Source organism: Bombina bombina, chromosome 3 (assembly GCF_027579735.1).
Source record: "Bombina bombina isolate aBomBom1 chromosome 3, aBomBom1.pri, whole genome shotgun sequence".
NCBI classification, from domain to species: Eukaryota; Metazoa; Chordata; class Amphibia; order Anura; family Bombinatoridae; genus Bombina; species Bombina bombina.
The window spans coordinates 1,035,978,240-1,036,005,441 of NC_069501.1; the positions used below are offsets into that span (position 1 = coordinate 1,035,978,240).

At 40.7% G+C, this 27,202-nt stretch overlaps 1 protein-coding gene across 1 annotated transcript in view; it reads left to right on the forward strand.

Annotated features, from left to right (window-relative positions):
* The window catches only part of SENP1 (SUMO specific peptidase 1), a 357,101-nt gene extending 330,221 nt beyond the window's left edge, over positions 1–26,880 (forward strand). Inside the window, exon 18 of the mRNA XM_053708240.1 lies at positions 25,152–26,880. Within this exon, the coding sequence (XP_053564215.1) occupies positions 25,152–25,214 (63 nt within the window). The 3' untranslated portion in view covers positions 25,215–26,880. The remainder of the gene's footprint in view (positions 1–25,151) is intronic.
* Positions 26,881–27,202: the final 322 nt, after the last annotated feature.

The following is a 27,202-nucleotide window of genomic DNA, read 5'->3' on the forward strand; positions in this document are numbered from 1 at the left end:
CTCCTTCAGTATCAGGAGGTTTTACTCCTTCAGTATTAAGGAGGTTTTAGCTACTCTGGACGACAATGACACCAGGCTCGTAGTTAATCCTAAGAAATCCAGTAAGCTAAACAAATATTTTGATGTACCTTCCATGGTGGAGGTTTTTCCTGTACCAGATTGAGCTACTGAGATCATTGCAAAGGAATGGGAGAGACCGGTTATCCCTTTTTCTCCATCCCCTATATTTAAAAACATGTTTCCCATAGCGAACTCTATCAAGGATTCTTGGCAAACGGTACCCAAGGTGGAAGGGGCAATTTCTTTCATGTAATTAGCAAGAGTCCATGAGCTAGTGACGTATGGGATATACATTCCTACCAGGAGGGGCAAAGTTTCCCAAACCTTAAAATGCCTATAAATACACCCCTCACCACACCCACAATTCAGTTTTACAAACTTTGCCTCCCGTGGAGGTGGTGAAGTAAGTTTGTGCTTAAGATTCTTCGTTGATATGCGCTTCGCAACAGGTTGAAGCCCGGTTTTCCTCTCAGAGTGCAGTAAATGTCAGAGGGATGTGAAGAGAGTATTGCCTATTTGAATATATTGGTCTACCTCTAGGGGATCTATTTCATAGGTTCTCTGTTATCGGTCGTAGAGATTTCTTCTCCTACCTCACTTTTCAGATCGACGATATACTCTTATATACCATTACCTCTACTGATTCTCGTTTCAGTACTGGTTTGGCTATCTACTACATGTAGAGGAGTGTCCTGGGGTAAGTAAGTCTTATTTTTTGTGACACTCTATGGTTGGGCACTTTATATGTAAAGTTCTAAATATATGTCTATAAACTTATATTTGCCTTGATTCAGGATAATCAGTATTCCTTTTCTATACAGACTGTCAGTTTCATTATTGGGATAATGCATTTAATTATTTTTTCTTACCTTGAAAAATTTAATTTGGCCATTTTTTTCCTGCATGCTGTTAGGCTCGCGGGGGCAGAAAATGTTTCTTTTTATTACGTCATTTTTGGAGCGAATGTTTTTTGGCGCTAAAAATTTTGTCATTTCCAGTGACGTAATTTACGCCGGAAGTTGTATTCTGTTACGCATGCGTATTCAGACTTTTTTTTTGCGCCAAAAAAATGTGGGCGTCTTTTTTTACTCACATTATTTAAACATTTTTTCTCCAACATTGGTGTGTCCGGTCCACGGCGTCATCCTTACTTGTGGGAATATCTCTTCCCCAACAGGAAATGGCAAAGAGTCCCAGCAAAGCTGGCCATATAGTCCCTCCTAGGCTCCGCCCACCCCAGTCATTCTCTTTGCCGTTGCACAGGCAACATCTCCACGGAGATGGTTAAGAGTTTTTGGTGTTTAAATGTAGTTTTTTATTCTTCTATCAAGTGTTTGTTATTTTAAAATAGTGCTGGTATGTACTATTTACTCTGAAACAGAAAAAGATGAAGATTTCTGTTTGTGAGAGGAAGATGATTTTAGCAGACAGTAACTAAAATCGATTGCTGTTTCCACATAGGACTGTTGAGATGAAGTAACTTCAGTTGGGGGAAAGTTAGCAGACTTTTCTGCTTAAGGTATGACTAGCCATATTTCTAACAAGACTGTGTAATGCTGGAAGGCTGTCATTTTTCCCCTCATGGGGATAGGTAAGCCATTTTCTTAGTCTCAAACAGAATAAAGGGCTTAATATGGGCTATAAAACTGGTAGACACTTTTATGGGCTAAATCGATTGCTTTATTTGGGCATTTTATACATGTTTATGATGATATTTCACATTTATAAGCTTGGGGAACGTTTTGTAACGGCAGGCACTATGTTAGACACCTTTTCCAGTCAGGGAGGGCCTTCCCAGTTGTAGACTGAGCCTCATTTTCGCGCCTTTACTGCGCAGTTGTTTTTGAGAGCAAGACATGCAGATGCATGTGTGAGGACCTGAAAATAGCTGGAAAAGTTTCTAGAAGGCGTCATTTGGTATCGTATTCCCCTCTGGGCTTGGTTAGATCTCAGCAAAAGCTGTAGCTGGGACTGTATAGGGGTTAAATTTGTAAACGGGGTTTAAAGCTCTGAAATTTGGTGTGCAATACTCTTAATGCTTTAAGACACTGTGGTGAAATTTTGATAATTTTTGAACAATTCCTTCATAGTTTTTCACATATTCAGTAATAAAGTGTTTCTGTTTAAAATTTAAAGAGACAGTAACGGTTTTGTTTTAAAACGGTTTTTGTGCTTTATTAACAAGTTTAAGCCTGTTTAACATGTCTGTGCCTTCGGATAAGCTATGTTCTATATGTATGAAAGCCAATGTGTCTCCCCATTTAAATTTGTGTGATAATTGTGCCATAGCGTCCAAACAAAGTAAGGACAGTACTGCCACAGATAATGAAATTGCCCAAGATGATTCCTCAGATGAGGGGAGTAGACATGATACTACATCATCTCCTACTGTGTCTACACCAGTTTTGCCCACGCAGGAGGCCCCTAGTACATCTAGCGCGCCAATGCTTATTACCATGCAACAATTGACGGCTGTAATGGATAACTCCATAGCAAATATTTTATCCAAAATGCCTGCATATCAGAGAAAGCGCGATTGCTCTGTCTTAAACACTGAAGAGCAGGAGGGCGCTGATGATAATTGTTCTGTCATACCCTCACACCAATCTGAAGTGGCCATGAGGGAGGTTTTGTCAGATGGGGAAATTTCAGATTCAGGAAAAATTTCTCAACAAGCTGAACCTGATGTTGTGACATTTAAATTTAAATTAGAACATCTCCGCGCACTGCTTAAGGAGGTGTTATCTACTCTGGATGATTGTGACAACTTGGTCATTCCAGAGAAATTATGCAAAATGGACAAGTTCCTAGAGGTTCCGGTGCACCCTGACGCTTTTCCTATACCCAAGCGGGTGGCGGACATAGTGAATAAGGAGTGGGAGAAGCCCGGCATACCTTTTGTTCCCCCTCCTATATTTAAGAAATTATTTCCTATGGTCGACCCCAGAAAGGACTTATGGCATACAGTCCCTAAGGTCGAGGGGGCAGTTTCTACTTTAAACAAGCGCACTACTATTCCTATCGAGGATAGTTGTGCTTTCAAGGATCCTATGGATAAAAAATTGGAAGGTTTGCTTAAAAAGATTTTTGTACAGCAAGGTTACCTTCTACAACCCATTTCGTGCATTGTTCCTGTCACTACTGCAGCGTGGTTCTGGTTCGAGGAACTAGAAAAGTCGCTCGGTAGAGAGACTCCATATGAGGAGGTTATGGACAGAGTTCACGCACTTAAGTTGGCTAACTCTTTTATTTTAGATGCCGCCTTGCAATTAGCTAAATTAGCGGCGAAAAATTCAGGGTTTGCAATTGTGGCGCGTAAAGCGCTTTGGCTAAAGTCTTGGTCAGCGGATGTATCATCCAAGACAAAATTGCTTAACATCCCTTTCAAAGGTAAAACTCTCTTCGGCCCAGAATTGAAAGAGATTATCTCAGACATCACTGGGGGAAAGGGCCACGCCCTTCCACAAGATAGGCCGTTCAAGGCCAAGAATAAGTCTAATTTTCGTTCCTTTCGCAATTTCAGGAACGGACCGGCCTCGAATTCTGCATCCTCTAAGCAATGGGGTAATGCCTCACAGCCCAAACCAGCCTGGAAACCTATGCAGGGCTGGAACAAGGGTAAGCAGGTCAAGAAGCCTGCTGCTGCTAACAAGACAGCATGAAGGAGTAGCCCCCGATCCGGGACCGGATCTAGTAGGGGGCAGACTCTCTCTTTTTGCTCAGGCTTGGGCAAGAGATGTTCAGGATCCCTGGGCACTAGAAATAGTTTCTCAGGGTTATCTTCTGGAATTCAGGGAACTACCCCCAAGGGGAAGGTTCCACATGTCTCACTTATCCTTAAATCAAATAAAGAGACAGGCATTCTTACATTGTGTAGAAGACCTGTTAAAAATGGGAGTGATACACCCTGTCCCAATAAAAGAACAGGGAATGGGATTTTATTCAAATCTGTTCGTAGTTCCCAAAAAAGAGGGAACATTCAGACCAATTTTGGATCTGAAGATCCTAAACAAATTTCTCAGGGTACCATTGTTCAAAATGGAAACCATTCGAACGATTCTACCCACTATCCAGGAAGGTCAATTTATGACTACCGTGGATCTAAAGGATGCGTACCTACATATTCCTATCCACAAAGAACATCATCAGTCCCTAAGGTTCGCCTTTCTGGACAAACATTACCAGTTTGTGGCCCTCCCATTCGGATTAGCCACTGCTCCAAGGATTTTCACAAAGGTACTCGGGTCCCTTCTAGCGGTCCTAAGGCCAAGGGGCATTGCAGTAGTACCATACCTGGACGACATTCTAATACAAGCGTCATCCCTGTCAAAAGCAAAGGCTCATACAGACATTGTTCTGGCCTTTCTCAGATCGCACGGATGGAAGGTGAACGTAGAAAAAAAGTTCTCTGTCTCCGTCAACAAGAGTTCCCTTTTTGGGAACAATAATAGATTCCTTAGAAATGAGGATTTTTCTGACAGAGGTCAGAAAATCAAAGCTTCTAAGCGCTTGTCAAGTTCTTCATTCTGTTTCACGTCCTTCCATAGCTCAGTCCATGGAAGTAGTAGGGTTGATGGTTGCAGCAATGGACATAGTTCCTTTTGCACGAATTCATCTAAGACCATTACAACTGTGCATGCTCAAACAGTGGAATGGGGACTATACAGACTTGTCTCCAGTGATTCAAGTAGATCAGAAGACCAGAGATTCACTCCGTTGGTGGCTGACCCTGGACCATCTATCCAAGGGAATGAGCTTCCGCAGACCAGAGTGGGTCATTGTCACGACCGACGCCAGTCTAGTGGGCTGGGGCGCGGTCTGGGAATCCCTGAAGACTCAGGGACTATGGTCTCGGGAAGAGTCTCTTCTCCCGATAAACATTCTGGAACTAAGAGCGATTTTCAATGCTCTCAGGGCTTGGCCTCAACTAGCAAAGGCCAGATTAATAAGATTCCAATCAGACAACATGACGACTGTTGCGTATATCAATCATCAGGGGGGAACAAGGAGTTCCCTGGCGATGAAAGAAGTGACCAAAATAATACAATGGGCGGAGGAACCCTCCTGCCATCTATCTGCGATCCACATCCCAGGTGTGGAAAACTGGGAAGCGGATTATCTGAGTCGTCAGACTTTCCATCCGGGGGAGTGGGAACTCCATCCGGAGATCTTTGCCCAACTGACTCAATTTTGGGGCATTCCAGACATGGATCTGATGGCGTCTCGTCAGAACTTCAAGGTTCCGTGTTACGGGTCCAGATCCAGGGATCCCAAGGCGACTCTAGTAGATGCACTAGTAGCACCTTGGACCTTCAACCTAGCTTATGTGTTTCCACCGTTTCCTCTCATTCCCAGGCTGGTAGCCAGGATCAAACAGGAGAGGGCCTCAGTGATCTTGATAGCTCCTGCGTGGCCACGCAGGACTTGGTATGCAGACCTGGTGAATATGTCATCGGTTCCACCATGGAAGCTACCTTTGAGACAGGACCTTCTTGTTCAGGGTCCATTCGAACATCCAAATCTGGTCTCCCTCCAGCTGACGGCTTGGAGATTGAACGCTTGATTCTTTCAAAGCGTGGGTTTTCAGATTCTGTGATAGATACTCTGGTTCAGGCCAGAAAACCAGTAACTAGAAAGATTTACCATAAGATATGGAAAAAATATATCTGTTGGTGTGAATCCAAAGGATTCCCATGGAATAAGATAAAAATCCCTAAGATTCTCTCCTTTCTACAAGAAGGTTTGGAGAAAGGATTATCTGCAAGTTCTCTAAAGGGAGAGATCTCTGCTTTATCTGTCTTACTACACAAAAGACTGGCAGCTGTGCCAGATGTTCAAGCATTTGTTCAGGCTCTGGTTAGGATCAAGCCTGTTTACAGACCTTTGACTCCTCCCTGGAGTCTAAATCTAGTTCTTTCAGTTCTTCAAGGGGTTCCGTTTGAACCTTTACATTCCATAGATATTAAGTTACTATCTTGGAAAGTTTTGTTTTTAGTTGCTATTTCTTCTGCTAGAAGAGTTTCTGAGTTATCTGCTTTGCAGTGTTCTCCGCCTTATCTGGTGTTCCATGCAGATAAGGTGGTTTTGCGTACTAAGCCTGGTTTTCTTCCAAAGGTTGTTTCTAACAAGAATATTAACCAGGAGATAGTTGTACCTTCTTTGTGTCCGAATCCAGTTTCAAAGAAGGAACATTTGTTAAACAATTTGGACGTAGTCCGTGCTCTAAAATTCTATTTAGAGGCTACAAAAGATTTCAGACAAACATCTTCTTTGTTTGTTGTCTATTCTGGTAAGAGGAGAGGTCAAAAAGCGACTTCTACCTCTCTTTCCTTTTGGCTTAAAAGCATCATCCGATTGGCTTACGAGACTGCCGGACGGCAGCCTCCTGAAAGAATTACAGCTCACTCCACTAGGGCTGTAGCTTCCACATGGGCCTTCAAGAACGAGGCTTCTGTTGACCAGATATGTAAGGCAGCGACTTGGTCTTCACTGCACACTTTTGCCAAATTTTTACAAATTTGATACTTTTGCTTCTTCGGAGGCTATTTTTGGGAGAAAGGTTTTGCAAGCCGTGGTGCCTTCCGTTTAGGTGACCTGATTTGCTCCCTCCCTTCATCCGTGTCCTAAAGCTTTGGTATTGGTTCCCACAAGTAAGGATGACGCCGTGGACCGGACACACCAATGTTGGAGAAAACAGAATTTATGCTTACCTGATAAATTACTTTCTCCAACGGTGTGTCCGGTCCACGGCCCGCCCTGGTTTTTTAATCGGGTCTGATGAATTATTTTCTCTAACTACAGTCACCACGGTACCATATGGTTTCTCCTATATATTTTCCTCCTGTCCGTCGGTCGAATGACTGGGGTGGGCGGAGCCTAGGAGGGACTATATGGCCAGCTTTGCTGGGACTCTTTGCCATTTCCTGTTGGGGAAGAGATATTCCCACAAGTAAGGATGACGCCGTGGACCGGACACACCGTTGGAGAAAGTAATTTATCAGGTAAGCATAAATTCTGTTTCTTTTCATTGCTTCTGGTTTCTAGAAGCTTATTATTTTGCATTCTTTCCCATTCCTGAAACTGTCATTTAAGGAATTTGATAATTTTGCTTTATATGTTGTTTTTTCTATTACATATTTCAAGATGTCTCATCCTGACCCTGGATCAAAATCCACTAATGGACAGGCGCTGCCTGATGCTGGTTCTACCAAAGTTAAGTGCATATGTTGTAAACTTGTGGTAACTGTTCCTCCAGCCGTAGTTTGTGAAAGCTGTCATGATAAACTTTCCAATGCAGATTGTGTTTCCATTAGTAATAATCCTTTACCTGTTGTTGTTCCTTCAACATCTACTGTTCAGGATGTTCCTGTTAATGTAAAAGAATTTGTTTCTAATTCTATTAGGAAGGCTCTGTCTGTTATTCCTCCTTCCAGTAAACGTAAAGGGTCTTTCAAAACTTCTCACATTTCAGATGAATTTTTAGGTGACCGTCATCATTCTGACTTATCTGTTTCTGATGAGGTTTTTTCCGGTTCAGAAGATTCTACCTCAGATATTGATACTGATAAATCTTCATATTTTTATTTAAGATGGAGTTTATTCGTTCATTACTTAAAGAAGTGTTAATTGCTTTAGATATGGAAGAGTCTAGTCCTCTTGATACTAAATCTACTGAACGTTTAAATTCGGTTTATAAACCTCATGTATTAATTCCGGAAGTTTTTCCAGTTCCTGATGCTATCTCAGATGTGATTGCTAGGGAATGGGATAGTCTGGGTACTTCATTTACTCCTTCTCCAAGGTTTAAGAAATTGTACCCTGTGCCATCTGATAGATTGGAATTTTGGGATAAAATCCCTAAAGTCGATGGGGCTATCTCTACTTTAGCCAAACGTACTGCTATTCCTACGGCAGATAGCACTTCGTTTAAAGATCCTTTAGATAGGAAAATTGAATCTTTTTTGAGAAAAGCTTATTTATGTTCAGGTAATCTACTTAGACCTGCTATCTCTTTGGCTGATGTTGCTGCAGCTTCAACTTTCTGGTTGGAGGCTTTAGCGCAACAAGTGACAGATCATAATACATATAGCATTGTTAAACTTCTTCAACACGCTAATAACTTTGTCTATGATGCCATTTTTTGATATCATTAGAGTTGATGTCCGGTATATGTCTTTAGCTATTTTAGCTAGACGAGCTTTATGGCTTAAATCCTGGAATGTAGATATGACTTCTAAGTCAACTTTGCTTTCTCTCTCTTACCAAGGTAATAAGTTGTTTGGTTCTCAGTTGGATTCTATCATTTCAACTGTTACTGGAGGGAAGGGTGCCTTTTTGCCTCAGGGCAAAAAAATCTAAAGGTAATTACAGGGCTGATAATCGTTTTTCGTTCCTTTCGTCAGAATAAGGAGCAGAAGCCTGATCCTTCCCCTAAAGGAACAGTTTCCGGTTGGAAACCTAATCCAGTCTGGAATAAATCCAAGCCTTCCAGAAAGTCAAAACCAGCCCCTAAATCCGCATGAAGGTGGTAGGGTGCAGGTTACGATTTTTCAAAGATGTTTGGATCAATTCGGTTCACAATCTTTGGATTCAGAACATGGTTTCACAAGGGTACAGAATAGGTTTCAAAGTAAGACCGCCTGTGAGAAGATTCTTTCTCTCACGTATTCCAGTCAATCCAGTGAAGGCTCAGGCGTTTCTGAAATGTGTTTCAGACCTAGAGTTAGCTGGGGTAATTATACCAGTTCCAGTTCTGGAACAGGGTCTGGGGTTTTATTCAAATCTATTCATCGTACCAAAGAAAGAGAATTCTTTCAGACCGGTTCTGGATCTAAAAATATTGAATCGTTATGTAAAGATACCAACATTCAAAATGGGGACTATAAGAACTATTCTGCCTTTTGTTCAGCAAGGGCATTATGTCTACAATAGACTTACAGGATGCATACCTGCATATTCCAATTCATCCAGATCACTATCAGTTTCTGAGATTCTCTTTTCTAGACAAGCATTACCAGTTTATTGCTCTTCCATTTGGTCTAGCAACAGCACCAAGGATCTTTTCGAAGGTTCTCGGTGCCCTTCTCTCTGTAATCAGAGAACAGGGTATTGCAGCATTTCCTTATTTGGACGATATCTTGGTACTTGCTCAGTCTTCACATTCTGCAGAATCTCATACGAATCAACTTGTGTTGTTTCTTCAAAGACATGGTTGGAGGATCAATTTACCAAAGAGTTCCTTGATTCTTCAGACAAGAGTAACCTTTTTAGGTTTCCAAATAGATTCAGTGTCCATGACTTTGTCTCTGACAGAAAAGAGACGTCTGAAATTGGTTTCAGCCTGTCGAAACCTTCAGTCTCTCGAAACCTTCAGTCTCAATTGTTCCCTTCGGTAGCATTATGCATGGAGATTTTAGGTCTCATGACTGCTGCATCGGACGTGATCCCTTTTGCTCGTTTTCACACGAGACCACTCCAGCTTTGTATGCTGAACCAGTGGTGCAGGGATTATACAAGGATATCACAAATAATATCCTTAAATCCCAATGTTCGATCATCTCTAATTTGGGGGATGGATCACCATCGTTTAATTCAAGGGGCCTCTTTCGTTCGTCCAACCTGGACTGTGATCTCAACAGATGCGAGTCTGTCAGGTTGGGGAGCTGTATGGGGATCTCTGACAGCGCAAGGGGTTTGGGAATCTCAGGAGGCGAGATTACCAATCAACATTTTGGAACTCCGTGCGATTTTCAGAGCTCTTCAGTTTTGGCCTCTTCTAAAGAGAAAATTGTTTATTTGTTTTCAAACAGACAATGTCACGACCGTGGCATATGTCAATCATCAAGGGGGGACTCACAGTCCTCAGGCCATGAAAGAAGTATCTCGGATACTTGTATGGGCGCAATCCAGCTCCTGTCTAATTTCTGCGGTTCATATCCCAGGTGTAGACAATTGGGAAGCGGATTACCTCAGTCGCCAGACGTTACATCTGGGCGAATGGTCTCTTCAACCAGAGGTTTTTCTTCAGATTGTTCGAATCTGGGGTTTTCCACAAATAGATCTGATGGCCTCTCATCTGAACAAGAAACTTCCCAGGTATCTGTCCAGATCCCGGGATCCTCAGGCGGAAGCAGTGGATGCGTTTTCACTTCCTTGGAATTATCATCCTGCTTATATCTTTCCACCTCTAGTTCTTCTTCCAAAAGTGATCTCCAAAATTCTATTGGAGCGTTCATTTGTACTGCTGGTGGCTCCAGCATGGCCACACAGGTTTTGGTTTGCGGATCTCGTTCAGATGGCCAGTTGCCAACCTTGGACACTTCCATTAAGACCAGACCTTCTATCTCAAGGCCCATTTCTTCTGTTATGTGTGATCAGTCCACGGGTCATCATTACTTCTGGGATATAACTCCTCCCCAACAGGAAATGCAAGAGGATTCACCCAGCAGAGCTGCATATAGCTCCTCCCCTCTACGTCAGTCCCAGTCATTCTCTTGCACCCAACGACTAGATAGGATGTGTGAGAGGACTATGGTGATTATACTTAGTTTTTATGACTTCAATCAAAAGTTTGTTATTTTACAATAGCACCGGAGCGTGTTATTACTTCTCTGGCAGAGTTTGAGGAAGAATCTGCCAGAGTTTTTTACTATGATTTTAACCGGAGTAGTTAAGATCATATTGCTGTTCTCGGCCATCTGAGGGAGGTAAAGGCTTCAGATCAGGGGACAGCGGGCAGATGAATCTGCATTGAGGTATGTAGCAGTTTTTATTTTCTGAATGGAATTGATGAGAAAATCCTGCCATACCGTTAAAATGACATGTATGTATACACTTCAGTATTCTGGGGATGGTATTTCACCGGAACTACTCTGCTAAAGGTCACTAATACTTTTAATAACTATTTATCATGTTAAACGTTTTTGCTGGAATGTAGAATCGTTTACATTGCTGAGGTACTGTGTGAATAGATATTTGGGCATTATTTTCCACTTGGCAGTTTTTTGCTTGTAATTGTGACAGTTTCGTTTCTCTTCACTGCTGTGTGGGAGAGGGAAGGGGCCGTTTTTGGCGCTCTTTACTACGCATCAAAAAATTCCAGTCAGTCACTTTTATTTTTCCTGCATGATCCGGTTCATCTCTGACAGATCTCAGGGGTCTTCAAACTTCTTTGAAGGGAGGTAACTTCTCTCAGCAGAGCTGTGAGAATTCTTATAGTGACTGTGCATAAAAACGTTGCTTTGTACTTTTTATGTCAAATTTAATTATTGTTATTTTACTAATGGGAACAAACCTTTGCTAAGAGTTGTGTTGTTTTAAAGTTTGATGCTATAACTGCTTTTCAGTTCATTATTTCAACTGTTATTTAATCGTTTAGTACCTCTTTGAGGCACAGTATTTTTTTTGCTAAAAAAGATTATAACCAAGTTGTAAGTTTTTTGCTAGTGTGTTAAACATGTCTGACTCAGAGGAAGATATCTGTGTCATTTGTTCCAATGCCAAGGTGGAGCCCAATAGAAATTTATGTACTAACTGTATTGATGCTACTTTAAATAAAAGTCAATCTGTACAATGTGAACAAATTTCACCAAACAGCGAGGGGAGAGTTATGCCGACTAACTCGCCTCACGCGGCAGTACCTGCATCTCCCGCCCGGGAGGTGCGTGATATTATGGCGCCTAGTACATCTGGGCGGCCATTACAGATAACATTACAAGATATGGCTACTGTTATGACTGAAGTTTTGTCTAAATTACCAGAACTAAGAGGCAAGCGTGATCACTCTGGGGTGAGAACAGAGTGCGCTGACAATGCTAGGGCCATGTCTGATACTGCGTCACAGCTCGCAGAGCATGAGGACGGAGAGCTTCATTCTGTGGGTGACGGTTCTGATCCAAACAAATTGGACTCAGATATTTCAAATTTTAAATTTAAATTGGAGAACCTCCGTGTATTACTAGGGGAGGTCTTAGCAGCTCTTAACGATTGTAACACCGTTGCAATACCAGAGAAACTGTGTAGGTTGGATAAATACTTTGCGGTACCGGCGAGTACTGACGTTTTTCCTATACCTAAGAGACTAACTGAAATTGTTACTAAGGAGTGGGATAGACCCGGTGTGCCGTTCTCACCCCCTCCAATATTTAGAAAGATGTTCCCAATAGACGCCACCACTAGGGACTTATGGCAGACGGTCCCCAAGGTGGAGGGAGCAGTTTCTACTTTAGCTAAGCGTACCACTATCCCGGTGGAGGATAGCTGTGCTTTTTCAGATCCAATGGATAAAAAGTTAGAGGGTTACCTTAAGAAAATGTTTGTTCAACAAGGTTTTATATTACAACCCCTTGCATGTATCGCGCCGATTACGGCTGCGGCAGCATTTTGGATTGAGTCGCTGGAAGAGAACCTTAGTTCATCTACGCTAGACGACATTACGGACAGGCTTAGAGTCCTTAAACTAGCTAATTCTTTCATTTCGGAGGCCGTAGTACATTTAACTAAACTTACGGCTAAGAACTCAGGATTCGCCATACAGGCACGTAGGGCGCTGTGGCTAAAATCCTGGTCAGCTGATGTGACTTCTAAGTCCAAATTACTTAATATACCTTTCAAGGGGCAGTCTTTATTTGGGCCCGGTTTGAAAGAAATTATCGCTGACATTACAGGTGGTAAGGGCCACGCCCTACCTCAAGACAAAGCCAAAGCTAAGGCTAGACAGTCTAATTTTCGTCCCTTTCGGAATTTCAAAACAGGAGCAGCATCAACCTCCACTGCACCAAAACAGGAAGGAGCTGTTGCTCGTTACAGGCAAGGCTGGAAGCCTAACCAGTCCTGGAACAAGAGCAAGCAGGCCAGGAAACCTGCTGCTGCCCCAAAGACAGCATGAACCGAGAGCCCCCGATCCGGGACCGGATCTAGTGGGGGGCAGACTCTCTCTCTTTGCCCAGGCCTGGGCAAGAGATGTTCAGGATCCCTGGGCTCTAGAGATCATATCTCAGGGATACCTTCTAGACTTCAAATTATCTCCCCCAAGAGGGAGATTTCATCTGTCAAGGTTGTCAACAAACCAGATAAAGAAAGAAGCGTTTCTACGCTGCGTACAAGATCTGTTATTAATGGGAGTGATCCATCCGGTTCCGCGGTCGGAACAAGGACAAGGGTTCTACTCAAACCTGTTTGTGGTTCCCAAAAAAGAGGGAACTTTCAGGCCAATCTTAGATTTAAAGATTCTAAACAAATTCCTAAGAGTTCCATCGTTCAAAATGGAAACTATTCGGACAATCTTACCCATGATCCAAGAGGGTCAGTACATGACCACAGTGGATTTAAAGGATGCTTACCTTCACATACCGATCCACAAAGATCATCACCGGTACCTAAGGTTTGCCTTCTTAGACAGGCACTACCAGTTTGTAGCTCTTCCATTCGGACTGGCTACGGCTCCAAGAATCTTCACAAAGGTTCTGGGTGCCCTTCTAGCGGTACTAAGACCGCGAGGGATTTCGGTAGCTCCGTACCTAGACGACATTCTAATACAAGCTTCAAGCTTTCAAACTGCCAAGTCTCATACAGAGTTAGTTCTGGCATTTCTAAGGTCGCATGGATGGAAAGTGAACGAAAAGAAGAGTTCTCTTTTTCCTCTCACAAGAGTTCCATTCTTGGGGACTCTTATAGATTCTGTAGAAATGAAGATTTACCTGACAGAAGACAGGTTAACAAAGCTTCAAAATGCATGCCGCGTCCTTCATTCCATTCAACACCCGTCAGTAGCTCAATGCATGGAGGTGATCGGCTTAATGGTAGCGGCAATGGACATAGTACCTTTTGCACGCCTTCACCTCAGACCGCTGCAATTATGCATGCTAAGTCAGTGGAATGGGGATTACTCAGATTTGTCCCCTACTCTGAATCTGAATCAAGAGACCAGAAATTCTCTTCTATGGTGGCTTCATCGGCCACACCTGTCCAGGGGGATGCCATTCAGCAGGCCAGACTGGACAATTGTAACAACAGACGCCAGCCTACTAGGTTGGGGCGCTGTCTGGAATTCTCTGAAGGCTCAGGGACTATGGAATCAGGAGGAGAGTCTCCTTCCAATAAACATTCTGGAATTGAGAGCAGTTCTCAATGCCCTTCTGGCTTGGCCCCAGTTAACAACTCGGGGGTTCATCAGGTTTCAGTCGGACAACATCACGACTGTAGCTTACATCAACCATCAGGGAGGGACAAGAAGCTCCCTAGCAATGATGGAAGTATCAAAGATAATTCGCTGGGCAGAGTCTCACTCTTGCCACCTGTCAGCAATCCACATCCCGGGAGTGGAGAACTGGGAGGCGGATTTCTTGAGTCGCCAGACTTTTCATCCGGGGGAGTGGGAACTTCATCCGGAGGTCTTTGCCCAAATACTTCGACGTTGGGGCAAACCAGAGATAGATCTCATGGCGTCTCGCCAGAACGCCAAACTTCCTCGCTACGGGTCCAGATCCAGGGATCCGGAAGCAGTTCTGATAGATGCTTTGACAGCACCTTGGAACTTCAGGATGGCTTATGTGTTTCCACCCTTCCCGCTGCTTCCTCGATTGATTGCCAAAATCAAACAGGAGAGAGCATCAGTAATTCTAATAGCACCTGCATGGCCACGCAGGACTTGGTATGCAGATCTGGTGGACATGTCATCCTGTCCGCCTTGGTCTCTACCTCTAAGACAGGACCTTCTGATACAGGGTCCATTCAAACATCAAAATCTAACTTCTCTGAAGCTGACTGCTTGGAAATTGAACGCTTGATTTTATCAAAACGTGGTTTTTCTGAGTCGGTTATTGATACCCTGATTCAGGCTAGGAAGCCTGTTACCAGAAGGATTTACCATAAAATATGGCGGAAATACCTATACTGGTGCGAATCCAAAGGTTACTCCTGGAGTAAGGTTAGGATCGCTAGGATATTGTCTTTTCTACAAGAAGGTTTAGAAAAGGGTTTATCAGCTAGTTCATTAAAGGGACAGATTTCAGCTCTGTCCATCTTGTTACACAGACGTCTGTCAGAAAATCCAGACGTCCAGTCCTTTTGTCAGGCTTTAGCTAGGATCAAGCCTGTATTTAAAGCTGTTGCTCCACCATGGAGTTTAAACTTAGTTCTTAACGTTTTACAGGGTGTTCCGTTTGAACCCCTTCATTCCATTGATATAAAAATGTTATCTTGGAAAGTTCTGTTTTTAATGGCTATTTCCTCGGCTCGAAGAGTCTCTGAGTTATCAGCCTTACATTGTGATTCCCCTTATCTGATTTTTCACTCAGACAAGGTAGTTCTGCGTACTAAACCTGGGTTCTTACCTAAGGTAGTCTCTAACAGGAACATCAATCAAGAGATTGTTGTACCATCCTTGTGTCCAAATCCTTCTTCGAAGAAGGAACGTCTTCTACACAATCTGGATGTAGTTCGTGCCCTCAAGTTCTACTTGCAGGCAACTAAAGATTTTCGCCAAACTTCTTCCTTGTTTGTCGTTTACTCTGGACAGAGGAGAGGTCAAAAAGCTTCTGCTACCTCTCTCTCTTTTTGGCTTCGTAGCATAATACGTTTAGCCTATGAGACTGCTGGACAGCAGCCTCCTGAAAGAATTACAGCTCACTCCACTAGAGCTGTGGCTTCCACTTGGGCCTTTAAGAATGAGGCCTCTGTTGAACAGATTTGCAAGGCTGCAACTTGGTCTTCGCTTCATACTTTTTCCAAATTTTACAAATTTGACACTTTTGCTTCTTCGGAGGCTATTTTTGGGAGAAAGGTTCTTCAGGCAGTGGTTCCTTCTATATAATGAGCCTGCCTATCCCTCCCGTCATCCGTGTACTTTTGCTTTGGTATTGGTATCCCAGAAGTAATGATGACCCGTGGACTGATCACACATAACAGAAGAAAACATAATTTATGCTTACCTGATAAATTCCTTTCTTCTGTTGTGTGATCAGTCCACGGCCCGCCCTGTTTTAAGGCAGGTAAATATCTTTTAAATTATACTCCAGTCACCACTTCACCCTTGGTTACTCCTTTCTCGTTGATTCTTGGTCGAATGACTGGGACTGACGTAGAGGGGAGGAGCTATATGCAGCTCTGCTGGGTGAATCCTCTTGCATTTCCTGTTGGGGAGGAGTTATATCCCAGAAGTAATGATGACCCGTGGACTGATCACACAACAGAAGAAAGGAATTTATCAGGTAAGCATAAATTATGTTTTTTCCATCAGGATCTCAAATCATTAAATTTGAAGGTATGGAGATTGAACGCTTGATCCTCAGTCATAGAGGTTTCTCTGACTCAGTGATTAACACTATGTTACAGGCTCGTAAATCCGTCTCTAGAAAGATTTATTATTGAGTTTGGAAGACTTACATCTCTTGGTGTTCTTCTCATAAATGTTCCTGGTATTCTTTCAGAATTCCTAGAATTTTACAATTTCTTCAGGATGGTTTGGATAAAGGTTTGTCTGCAAGTTCTTTGAAGGGACAAATCTCTGCTCTTTCTGTTCTTTTTCACAGAAAGATTGCTAATCTTCCTGATATTCATTGTTTTGTACAGGCTTTGTCTCGTATCAAACCTGTCATTAAGTCGATCTCTCCTCCTTGGAGTCTTAATTTGGTTTTGAAAGCTTTGCAGGCTCCTCCGTTTGAACCTATGCATTCTCTGAACATTAAATTACTTTCCTGGAAAGTATTGTTCCTTTTGGCAATCTCTTCTGCTAGAAGAGTTTCTGAGTTATCTGCTCTTTCTTGTGAATCTCCTTTTCTGATTTTTCATCAGGATAAGGCGGTGTTACGGACTTCTTTTCAATTTTTACCTAAGGTTGTGAATTCTAACAACATTAGTAGAGAAATTGTTGTTCCTTCATTATGTCCTAATCCTAAGAATTCTAAGGAAAGATCGTTACATTCTTTGGATGTAGTTAGAGCTTTGAAATACTTTGTTGAAGCTACTAAAGATTTTAGGAAGACTTCCAGTCTATTTGTTATCTTTTCTGGGTCCAAGAAAGGTCAGAAGGCTTCCGCCATTTCATTGGCGTCTTGGTTAAAGTCTTTGATTCATCATGCTTATGTAGAGTCGGGTAAATCCCCACCTCAAAGGATTACGGCTCATTCTACTAGGTCAGTTTCTACTTCCTGGGCTTTTAGGAATGAAGCTTCTATTGATCAGATTTGCAAAGCAGCAATTTGGTCTTCTTTGCATACTTTTACTAAATTCTACCATTTTGATGTGTTTTCTTCTTCTGAAGCAGTTTTTGGTAGAAAAGTACTTCAGGCAGCTGTTTCTGTTTGATTCGTCTGCTTATAATTTCAGTTTTTTTCATTATAAAGATTAAAACTTTTGATTTGGGTTGTGGATTATTTTTTTAGCGGAATTGGCTGTCTTTATTTTATCCCTCCCTCTCTAGTGACTCTTGCGTGGAAGTTCCACATCTTGGGTATCTGCTATCCCATACGTCACTAGCTCATGGACTCTTGCTAATTACATGAAAGAAAACATAATTTATGTAAGAACTTACCTGATAAATTCATTTCTTTCATATTAGCAAGAGTCCATGAGACCCACCCTTTTTTTTGTGGTGGTTATGATTTTTTTTGTATAAAGCACAATTATTCCAATTCCTTATTTTTTGATGCTTTCGCTCCTTTCTTATCACCCCACTTCTTGGCTATTCGTTAAACTGAATTGTGGGTGTGGTGAGGGGTGTATTTATAGGCATTTTAAGGTTTGGGAAACTTTGCCCCTCCTGGTAGGAATGTATATCCCATACGTCACTAGCTCATGGACTCTTGCTAATATGAAAGAAATGAATTTATCAGGTAAGTTCTTACATAAGTTATGTTTTCCAATCTGGCCAAGAGAACTACTATCCCCATTGAGGATAGTTGTGCTTTTAAGGATCATATGGACAAAAAATTAGAGGGGTTACTCAAGAAGATGTATGTTCACAAGGGTTTACAATGGCAACCTGCAGTGTGCATTGCTACTGTCACTAGTGCGGCAGCATACTGGTTTGATGCATTGTCTGATTCTATTAGGACAGACACTCCCCTTGAAGAGATCCAGGATAGGAATAAAGGCCCTTAAGTTGGCCGATTTCCTTTATTACGGATGCTTCCCTACAGGTTTCTAAACTGGGAGCAAAGAATTTGGGTTTTGCTGTGCTAGCCCGCAGAGCTTTATGGTTAAAATCTTGGTCTGTGGATGTGTCATCCAAGTCTAAACTTTTGGCGATTTCTTACAAGGGAAAGACCTTGTTTAGACCGGGTTTGACGGAAATAATTTCTGACATTACAGGAGGAAAGGGTAATTTTCTCCCTCAGGATAAGAGAAACAAACAAAAGGGACGTCAGAGTAATTTTCGCTCCTTTCGAAATGTCAAGGGAAATCCTTCCTCGTCCAAACCTTCCTGGAGACCCAATGAGTGTTGGAACAAGGGAAAACAATCCAAAAAGCCTGCTATTGAATCAAAAACAGCATGAAGGGCCTGCCCTTCGATCTAGGACCGGATCTTGTAGGGGGCAGACTTTCCTTCTTCACAAGTCTGCATGAAGGTGCAGGCCTCATTCCAGCTCAGCTGGTGGGGGCAGATTAAACTTTTTTCCTTAACATTTGGGCAGATTTTGTCCAAAATCAATGGATTCAGAGTTTTGTCTCTCAAGGGTATCAAATTGGATTCTGAGTAAGACCTCCTGTGAGAAGATTCTTTCTCTCACGCGTCCCAGCAAATCCAGTGAAGGTTCAGGTTTTTCTGAAGTGTGTTTCAGATCTAGAGCTTTCAGGGGTAATCATACTAGTTCCGTTCAGGAACAGGATTTGGGGTTTTATTTAAATCTATTCTTTGTCCCAAAGAGAGAATTCATTCAGGCCAGTTCTGGATCTGAAAATTTTGAATCTCACACAAATCAACTAGTATTGTTTCTTCAAAGACATGGTTAGAGGATCAATTTTCCAAAAAGATTGATTCCTCAGACAAGGGTCACCTTTTTAGGTTTCCAGATAGATTCAGTGTCTATGACTCTGTCTCTAACAGACAATAGACAAATGAAATTGGTTTCAGCTTGTCGGAACCTTCAGTCTCAATTTTTCCCTTTAGTAGCATGTGCATGAAAGCTTTAGGTCTCATGTCTGCAGCATCGGACGTGATCTCCTTTGCTCGTCTTCATGAGTCCTCTCCAGCTTTGTATGCTGATTCAATGGTGCAGGGATTATATAACGATATCATAATTAATATCCTTAAATCCCAATGTTCGACTCTTTGTCTTGGTGGTGGCCATCGTATAGTTTAAGGGGCCTTCTTTGTAAGATCAACCTGGACTGTATTCACAACAGATGCAAGTTTTTCAGGTTGGGGAGCTGTCTGGGGATCTCTGACAGCACAAGGGGTTTGGAAATTTTAAGAGGCGAGATTACCAATAAATATTTTAGAACTCCGTGCAATTCTCAGGGCTCTTCAGTTTTGGCCTCTTCTAAAGAGAGAACCATTCATTTGTTTTCAGACAGACAATATCACAACTGTGGCTTATGTCAATCATCAGGGTGGGACTCACAGTCCCCAAGCTATGAAAGAAGTATCTCGGATACTTGCTTTGGTGGAATCCAGCTCCTGTCTAATCTCTGCGGTGCATATCCCAGGTGTAGACAATTGGGAGGCGTATTATCTCAGCCGCCAGACTTTACATCCAGGGGAGTGGTCTCCATTCGGATGTGTTTTCTCAGATTGTTCAGATGTGGGTTCTTCCAGAGATAGATCTCATGGCCTCTCATCTAAACAAGAAACTCCCCAGATACCTGTCCAGGTCCAGGGATGTTCAGGTGGAAGCAGTGGATGCACTGACACTTCCTTGGTGTTATCATCCTGCTTACTTCTTCCCGCCTCTAGTTCTCCTTCCAAGAGTGATCTCCAAAATCATCATGGAATAGTCTTTTGTGTTGCTGGTGGCTCCAGCATGGCCACACAGGTTTTGGTATGCGGATCTGGTTCGAATGTCCAGTCGCCCGCCTTGGCCATTTCCGTTACGGCCGGACCTACTATCTCAAGGTCCGTTTTTCCATCAGGATCTCAAATCATTAAATTTGAAGGTATGGAAATTGAACGCTTAGTTCTTAGTCATAGAGGTTTCTCTGACTCAGTGATTAATACTATGTTACAAGCTCGTAAATCTGTCTCTAGAAAGATTTATTATAGAGTTAGGAAGACTTACATTTCATGGTGTTCTTCTCATAAATTCTCCTGGCATTCTTTTAGAATTCCTAGAATTTTACAGTTACTTCAGGATGGTTTGGATAAGGGTTTGTCTGCAAGTTCCTTGAAAGTTCAAATCTCCGCTCTTTCTGTTTTATTTCACAGAAAGATTGCTATATTTCCTGATATTCACTGTTTTGTACAGGCTTTAGTTCGTATTAAGCCTGTCATTAAATCAATTTCTCCTCCTTGGAGTCTTAATTTGGTTCTGAAGGCATTACAGGCTTCTCTGTTTGAGCCTATGCATTCTTTAGACATTAAACTACTTTCTTGGAAGTGTTGTTCCTTTTGGCTATCTCTTCTGCTAGAAGAGTTTCTAAGCTATCTACTCTTTCTTGTGAGTCTCCTTTTCTGATTTTTCATCAGGATAAGGCAGTTTTGCGGACTTCTTTTCAATTTTTACCTAAGGTTGTGAATTCTAACAACATTAGTAGAGAAATTGTTGTCCTTTCCTTATGTCCTAATCCTAAGAATTCTTTGGAGAGATCCTTACATTCTTTGGATGTGGTAAGAGCTTTGAAATATTATGTGGAAGCTACTAAAGATTTCAGGAAGACTTCCAGTCTGTTTTATTTTCTGGTCCTAGGAAAGGTCAGAAGGCTTCTGCTATTTCCTTGGCTTCTTGGTTGAAACTTTTGATTCATCAAGCTTATTTGGAGTCGGGTCAGGCCCCGCCTCAGAGAATTACAGCTCATTCTACTAGATCAGTCTCTACTTCGTGGGCTTTTAAGAATGAAGCTTCAGTTGATCAGATTTGCAAAGCAGCGACTTGGTCCTCTTTGCATACATTTACTAAATTCTACCATTTTGATGTTTTTGCTTCTTCGGAAGCAGTTTTTGGTAGAAAAGTTCTTCAGGCAGCTGTTTCAGTTTGATTCTTCTGCTTTTAATTTGTTTTTTCTTTCAAAGTGAAAATAAACTTATTTTTTTTGGTTGTGGATTATTTTTTCAGCGGAATATGGCTGTTTTTATTTTATTCCCTCCCTCTCTAGTGACTCTTGAGTGGAAGACTCCACATCTTGGGTATTGATATCCCATATGTCACTAGCTCATGGACTCTTGCCAATTACATGAAAGAAAACATAATTTATGTAAGAACTTACCTGATAAATTCATTTCTTTCATATAGGCAAGAGTCCATGAGGCCCACCCTTTTTATGGTGGTTATGATTTTTTGTATAAAGCACAATTATTTCCAAATTTCCTTTGTTGATGCTTTCTACTCCTTTCTTTATCACCCCACTGCTTGGCTATTCGTTAAACTGAATTGTGGGTGTGGTGAGGGGTGTATTTATAGGCATTTTGAGGTTTGGGAAACTGCCCCTCCTGGTAGGATTGTATATTCCATATGTCACTAGCTCATGGACTCTTGCCAATATGAAAGAAATGAATTTATCAGGTAAGTTCTTACATAAATTATGTTATTTCTTACCTGAAATTTTTTCAATTGACTTTCTTTCTAAGTTGCGGGTTGTTAGGCTCGCAAGAGCGCTAAATGCTATAATTTATTGAGTCATTTTTGGCGCAAGACTTTCTTGGCGCGAGAATTACGTTTGTTGACGTTATGTCGTCATTTCCGGCGTCTTAGTTGGCGCCGAGAGTTTGCACGTAGTTGCGTCATCTATGACGCTCGTGTTTGTTGCAGACGTTTTTGGCACCAAAAAATATTTGTCAGTTGGAGGATCAATTTACCAAAAAGTTCCTTGATTCCTCAGACAAGGGTAACCTTTTTAGGATTCCAAATAGATTCAGTATCCATGAATTTGTCTCTAACAGACAAGACGTCTGAAATTGGTTTCAGCTTGTCGGAACCTTCAGTTTAAATCATTCCCTTCAGTAGCTATGTGCATGGAGGTTTTAGGCCTCATGACTGCAGCATCGGACGCGATCCCCTTTGCTCGTTTTCACATGATACCGCTTCAGCTTTGTATGCTGAGCCAATGGTGCAGGGATTATACAAGGATATCACAATCAATATCCTTAAATCCCAATATTCGACTTTCTCTGACTTGGTGGTTAGATCACCATCGTTTAGTTCAGGGGGCCTCTTTTGTTCGTCCAACCTGGACTGTGATCACAACAGATGCGAGTCTTTCAGGTTGGGGAGCTGTCTTGGGATCTCTGACAGCGCATGGGGTTTGGAAATCTCAAGAGGCGAGATTACCGATCAATACTTTGGAACTCCGTGCGATTTTCAGCGCTCTTCAGTTTTGGCCTCTTCTGAAGAAAGAATCGTTTATTTGTTTTCAGACAGACAATGTCACAACCGTGGCGTATGTCAATCATCAAGTTGGGACTCACAGTCCTCTAGCTATGAAAGAAGTATCTTGGATACTTGCATGGGCAGAATCCAGTTCCTGTCTAATCTCTGCAGTCCATATCCCAGGTATAGACAATTGGGAAGCGGATTATCTCAGTCGCCAGACCTTACATCCGGGAGAATGGTCTCTTCACCCAGATGTGTTTCTTCAGATTGTTCAGATGTGGGGTCTTCCAGAAATAGATCTGATGGCTTCTCATCTAAACGGGAAACTTCCCAGGTACCTGTCCAGGTCCAGGGATCCTCAGGCGGAAGCAGTGGATGCGTTCTCACTTCCTTGGAATTATCAACCTGCTTATCTCTTTCCGACTCTAGTTCTTCTTCCAAGAGTGATTTCCAAAATCATAATGGAGCGTTCATTTGTACTACTGGTGGCTCCAGCATGGCCACACATGTTTTGGTATGCGGATCTTGTTCGGATGTCCAGTTGCCAACCTTGGCCACTTCCGTTAAGGCCAGACCTTCTATCTCAAGGTCCTTTTTTCCATCAGGATCTCAAATCATTAAATTTGAAGGTATGGAGATTGAATGCCTAGTGCTTAGTCATAGAGGTTTCTCTGACTCGGTGATTAATACTATGTTGCAGGCTCGCAAATCTGTGTCTAGAAAGATTTATTACCGAGTTTGGAAAACTTACATTTCATGGTGTTCTCATAAATTCTCTTGGTGTTCTTTTAGAATTCCTAGGATTTTACAGTTTCTTCAGGATGGTTTGGATAAGGGTTTGTCTGCAAGTTCATTGAAAGGACAAATCTCTGCTCTTTCTGTTCTGTTTCACAGAGAGATTGCTAATCTTCCTGATATTCATTGTTTTGTTCAGGCTTTGGTTCGTTTCAAGCCTGTTATTAAGCCAATTTCTCCTCCTTGGAGTCTTAATTTGGTTTTGAGGGCTTTACAGGCTCCTCCGTTTGAGCCTATGCATTCTTTGGACATTAAATTACTTTCCTGGAAAGTATTGTTCCTTTTGGCCATCTCTTCAGCTAGAAGAGTTTCTGAATTATCTGCTTTTTCTTGTGAGTCTCCTTTTCTGATTTCATCAGGATAAGGCGGTTTTGTGGACTTCATTTAAATTTTTACCTAAAGTTGTGAATTCCAACAACATTAGTAGAGAAATTGTTGTCCCTTCCTTGTGTCCTAATCCTAAGAATTCTCTGGAGAGATCTTTATATTCTTTGGATGTGGTAAGGGCTTTGAAATATTATTTTGAAGCTACTAAAGATTTCAGCTAGTCTATTTGTTATCTTTTCCGGTGCTAGAAAAGGTCAGAAGGCTTGGTTAAAGCTTTTGATTCGTCATGCTTATTTGGAGTCGGGTAAATCCCCGCCTCAGAGGATTACGGCTCATTCTACTAGGTCAGTTTCTATTTCCTGGGTTTTTAAGACTGAAGCTTCTGTTGATCAGATTTGCAAAGCAGCGACTTGGTCTTCTTTGCATACTTTTACTAGATTCTACCATTTTGATGTTTTCTCTTCTTCAGAAGCAGTTTTTGGTAGAAAAGTACTTCAGGCAGCTGTTTCAGTTTGATTCTTCTGCTTATAATTTCAGTTTTTTTCATTATAAAGATTAAAACTTTTGATTTGGGTTGTGGATTAATTTTTCAGCGCAATTGGCTGTCTTTATTTTTATCCCTCACTCTCTAGTGACTCTTGCGTGGAGTTCCACATCTTGGGTATTTGCTATCCCATACGTCACTAGCTCATGGACTCTTGCCAATTACATGAAAAAAAACTAATTTATGTAAGAACTTACCTGATAAATTCATTTCTTTCATATTGGCAAGAGTCCATGAGGCCCACCCTTTTTATGGTGGTTATGATTTTTTTGTATAAAGCACAATTATTCCAATTCCTTGTTGATGCTTTCGCTCCTTTCTTATCACCCCACTTCTTGGCTATTCGTTAAACTGAATTGTGGGTGTGGTGGGGGGGGTGTATTTATAGGCATTTTGAGGTTTGGGAAACTTTGCCCCTCCTGGTAGGAATGTATATCCCATACGTCACTAGCTCATGGACTCTTGCCAATATGAAAGAAATGAATTTATCAGGTAAGTTCTTACATAAATTATGTTTTTTTGTTTGTTTTTTATTATAAATAAACGATAATAAGCAGCACTAGTATGTGGAATTCTTAATGTCTCGTTGTTCCTCTAGAATGACATCTGTTTCAACTTCTCATCCAATCTATTTAGGGCCATAATATAAAGGCTAGCCTTGAGAATATGCCATATTCAATGTAATACTGGTAATAAGAAACAAAATTAACTGAAGAAGAATTAAACCTTTTTCCAACAGCATACAACAAAAAGTTTTATTTTCCTAAATAAAGCCCCATGACTTTGATTGCTCTTAAGTTTCATTTATTCATGTCAAATTCATAGACCTTTATCACTGATAACAAAATGTTTCCATAATTATTGTATGATAATTTATGTTGAAAGATATACAAAAGATACGTTTTATACTGCAATTGTTAAATGTTTACATAATCTTCCTCTTTTTTTTTTTTTTTCTTCAGCGTCACATGCCATATTTTCGAAAAAGAATGGTCTGGGAAATATTGCATCAGAAACTACTATGACATTTTTTCATTTTTTTTTTGTATATAACATGAATATGGACCAAGAAATATTTTTTCATCTTTTTGATTACTTGTTTACAACTGTAAATTTTGTACCTTTTTGTGCAGCTATACTCCAGGTTTTTAACTTTATTGCCAAATGATACAGACTGGATTGTTTAGAAAATCAGATATCAGAATATGTTATGAACTGTTTATTTTTATTTTTCTTAGAAAGCCACATACTTTCTAATGAGAGAATCTTTCAAACTTAGCTTTATTTTACTAAAACTTTTATATCTGAGCAGTAATTACAGTTATCATTTGTCACCAGAATCAAATGCCTTACAGTTACATTTTAATATAAATAAAGGCGTTACGTTACCTTTTCAGCATGTTTTGGTTACTGAGCACTCACTTTTTTGTATTTTTGCATAAAAATGTTTATATTTTAACATTGTAAATACCTAGTTTATACTACTTTATAAAATTTAAAACGTATACTATTAAAGTATTTTAGAAAATCTTACAAAACATAATCCAAAAACTTTTTTTTTCTATGTCTCTTACATTTTGTTTTTGTAAACTACTTATGCACATGAGTAACCGGATTGTGTTACTCTATACCATTATAATATATATATATATATATATATATATATATATATATATATATACACACACACACACACGGCTCAAAATTTCAAGTTGTAAGCTACTAGCCATACCAACATTTTACTCGCCACTTCTGATCCTACCGACTGCCTGCCCACATCAGACACCACAACCACTACTCCACCCCCTCTTTGCATATGTTTAGCCATTGTGAAACACATTATTGTGCAGACATGGAGATTTTCTTTTATTAATTATAATCTCTCCCTTAACTATCTTTTCCCCCTCCCTCTTCTTTTCAATCTCTTTTTTAACCCTCTACCTTATCTCTCAACATTCACTCACTAACTTTCACTCGCCACAATTAAATTTCCACTCGCCAATGGCTAGTAAAGAGTGGAAATTTTGAGCCCTGATATATATATATATATATATATATATATATATATATGTATTTAATTATGTAATACTTAGCTTTTAGCCTACCTCATTTCTGTTGCATGGTTATCTCTGCTGGAAAGCTGACTGAACACATCAGAAAAGACTTGAGGGCATTAAGGGGGCTTTTATTTAAAAAAAATTATTTATGCTCCTATATCTATCTCTATATATTTATGCTGGTGGAAGTGTGCCAACCAAAACAGGTAGACTGCTCTTCATTTTTGAACAACACATGTAAACTCAGACTCGCACTTTCTTTTTCCATATCAATTTAAATAGCTTTATTTTAACAAATATTAAAAAAGCACTATGTAAACATGCATTTTTTGTTTTTTTTGCGTTTTAGCTATAAAGATTTTTTTTTTCTTTATCCCTTTAACTGCAGTAAATTATTAATAGAAGCATAGGCTGGTAAATGTAAATGTATTCTAGAAGGCTATATAACATATTGGGTACAAATTTTATTTGTACACAAAATCTGGTCAGTTGCCGTTTTGAAAAGTTTTTTTTTTTTTTTATGAAAACAGCTGCGATTGTCTAAAGAATTTATTTTTATTTTGTATTGTAATATAACTTATGTAATTGGTATTTACTTCACTATTTTGTATATTAATAAATATAATAAAATATTGGGGTTCTTGTGAATAACTTGTGTAAAACAAAATCAAAGCTAACTTTCTTTTTCAAGTTCCTAAATGCGTGACAGTTTTTTTTTTGTTCTTTTAATTCAGTTAATTCACACATTTTATTCATATACGCCGTGTGGTACAGAGCATCATTTTTGTTCTGCTAGTATCTGCACAGAATGTAAACTAGTTAATCCATTTCTGTCTCTGACTCACACAAGGAATTGGGACATTTTTTTATTTTCACAGATCTCTGGTTTAGATCTTTATCAATGTTTAGTTTTCAGCAACCTGAACTTAAAGAAACAGTATACTCCAATTTTCATA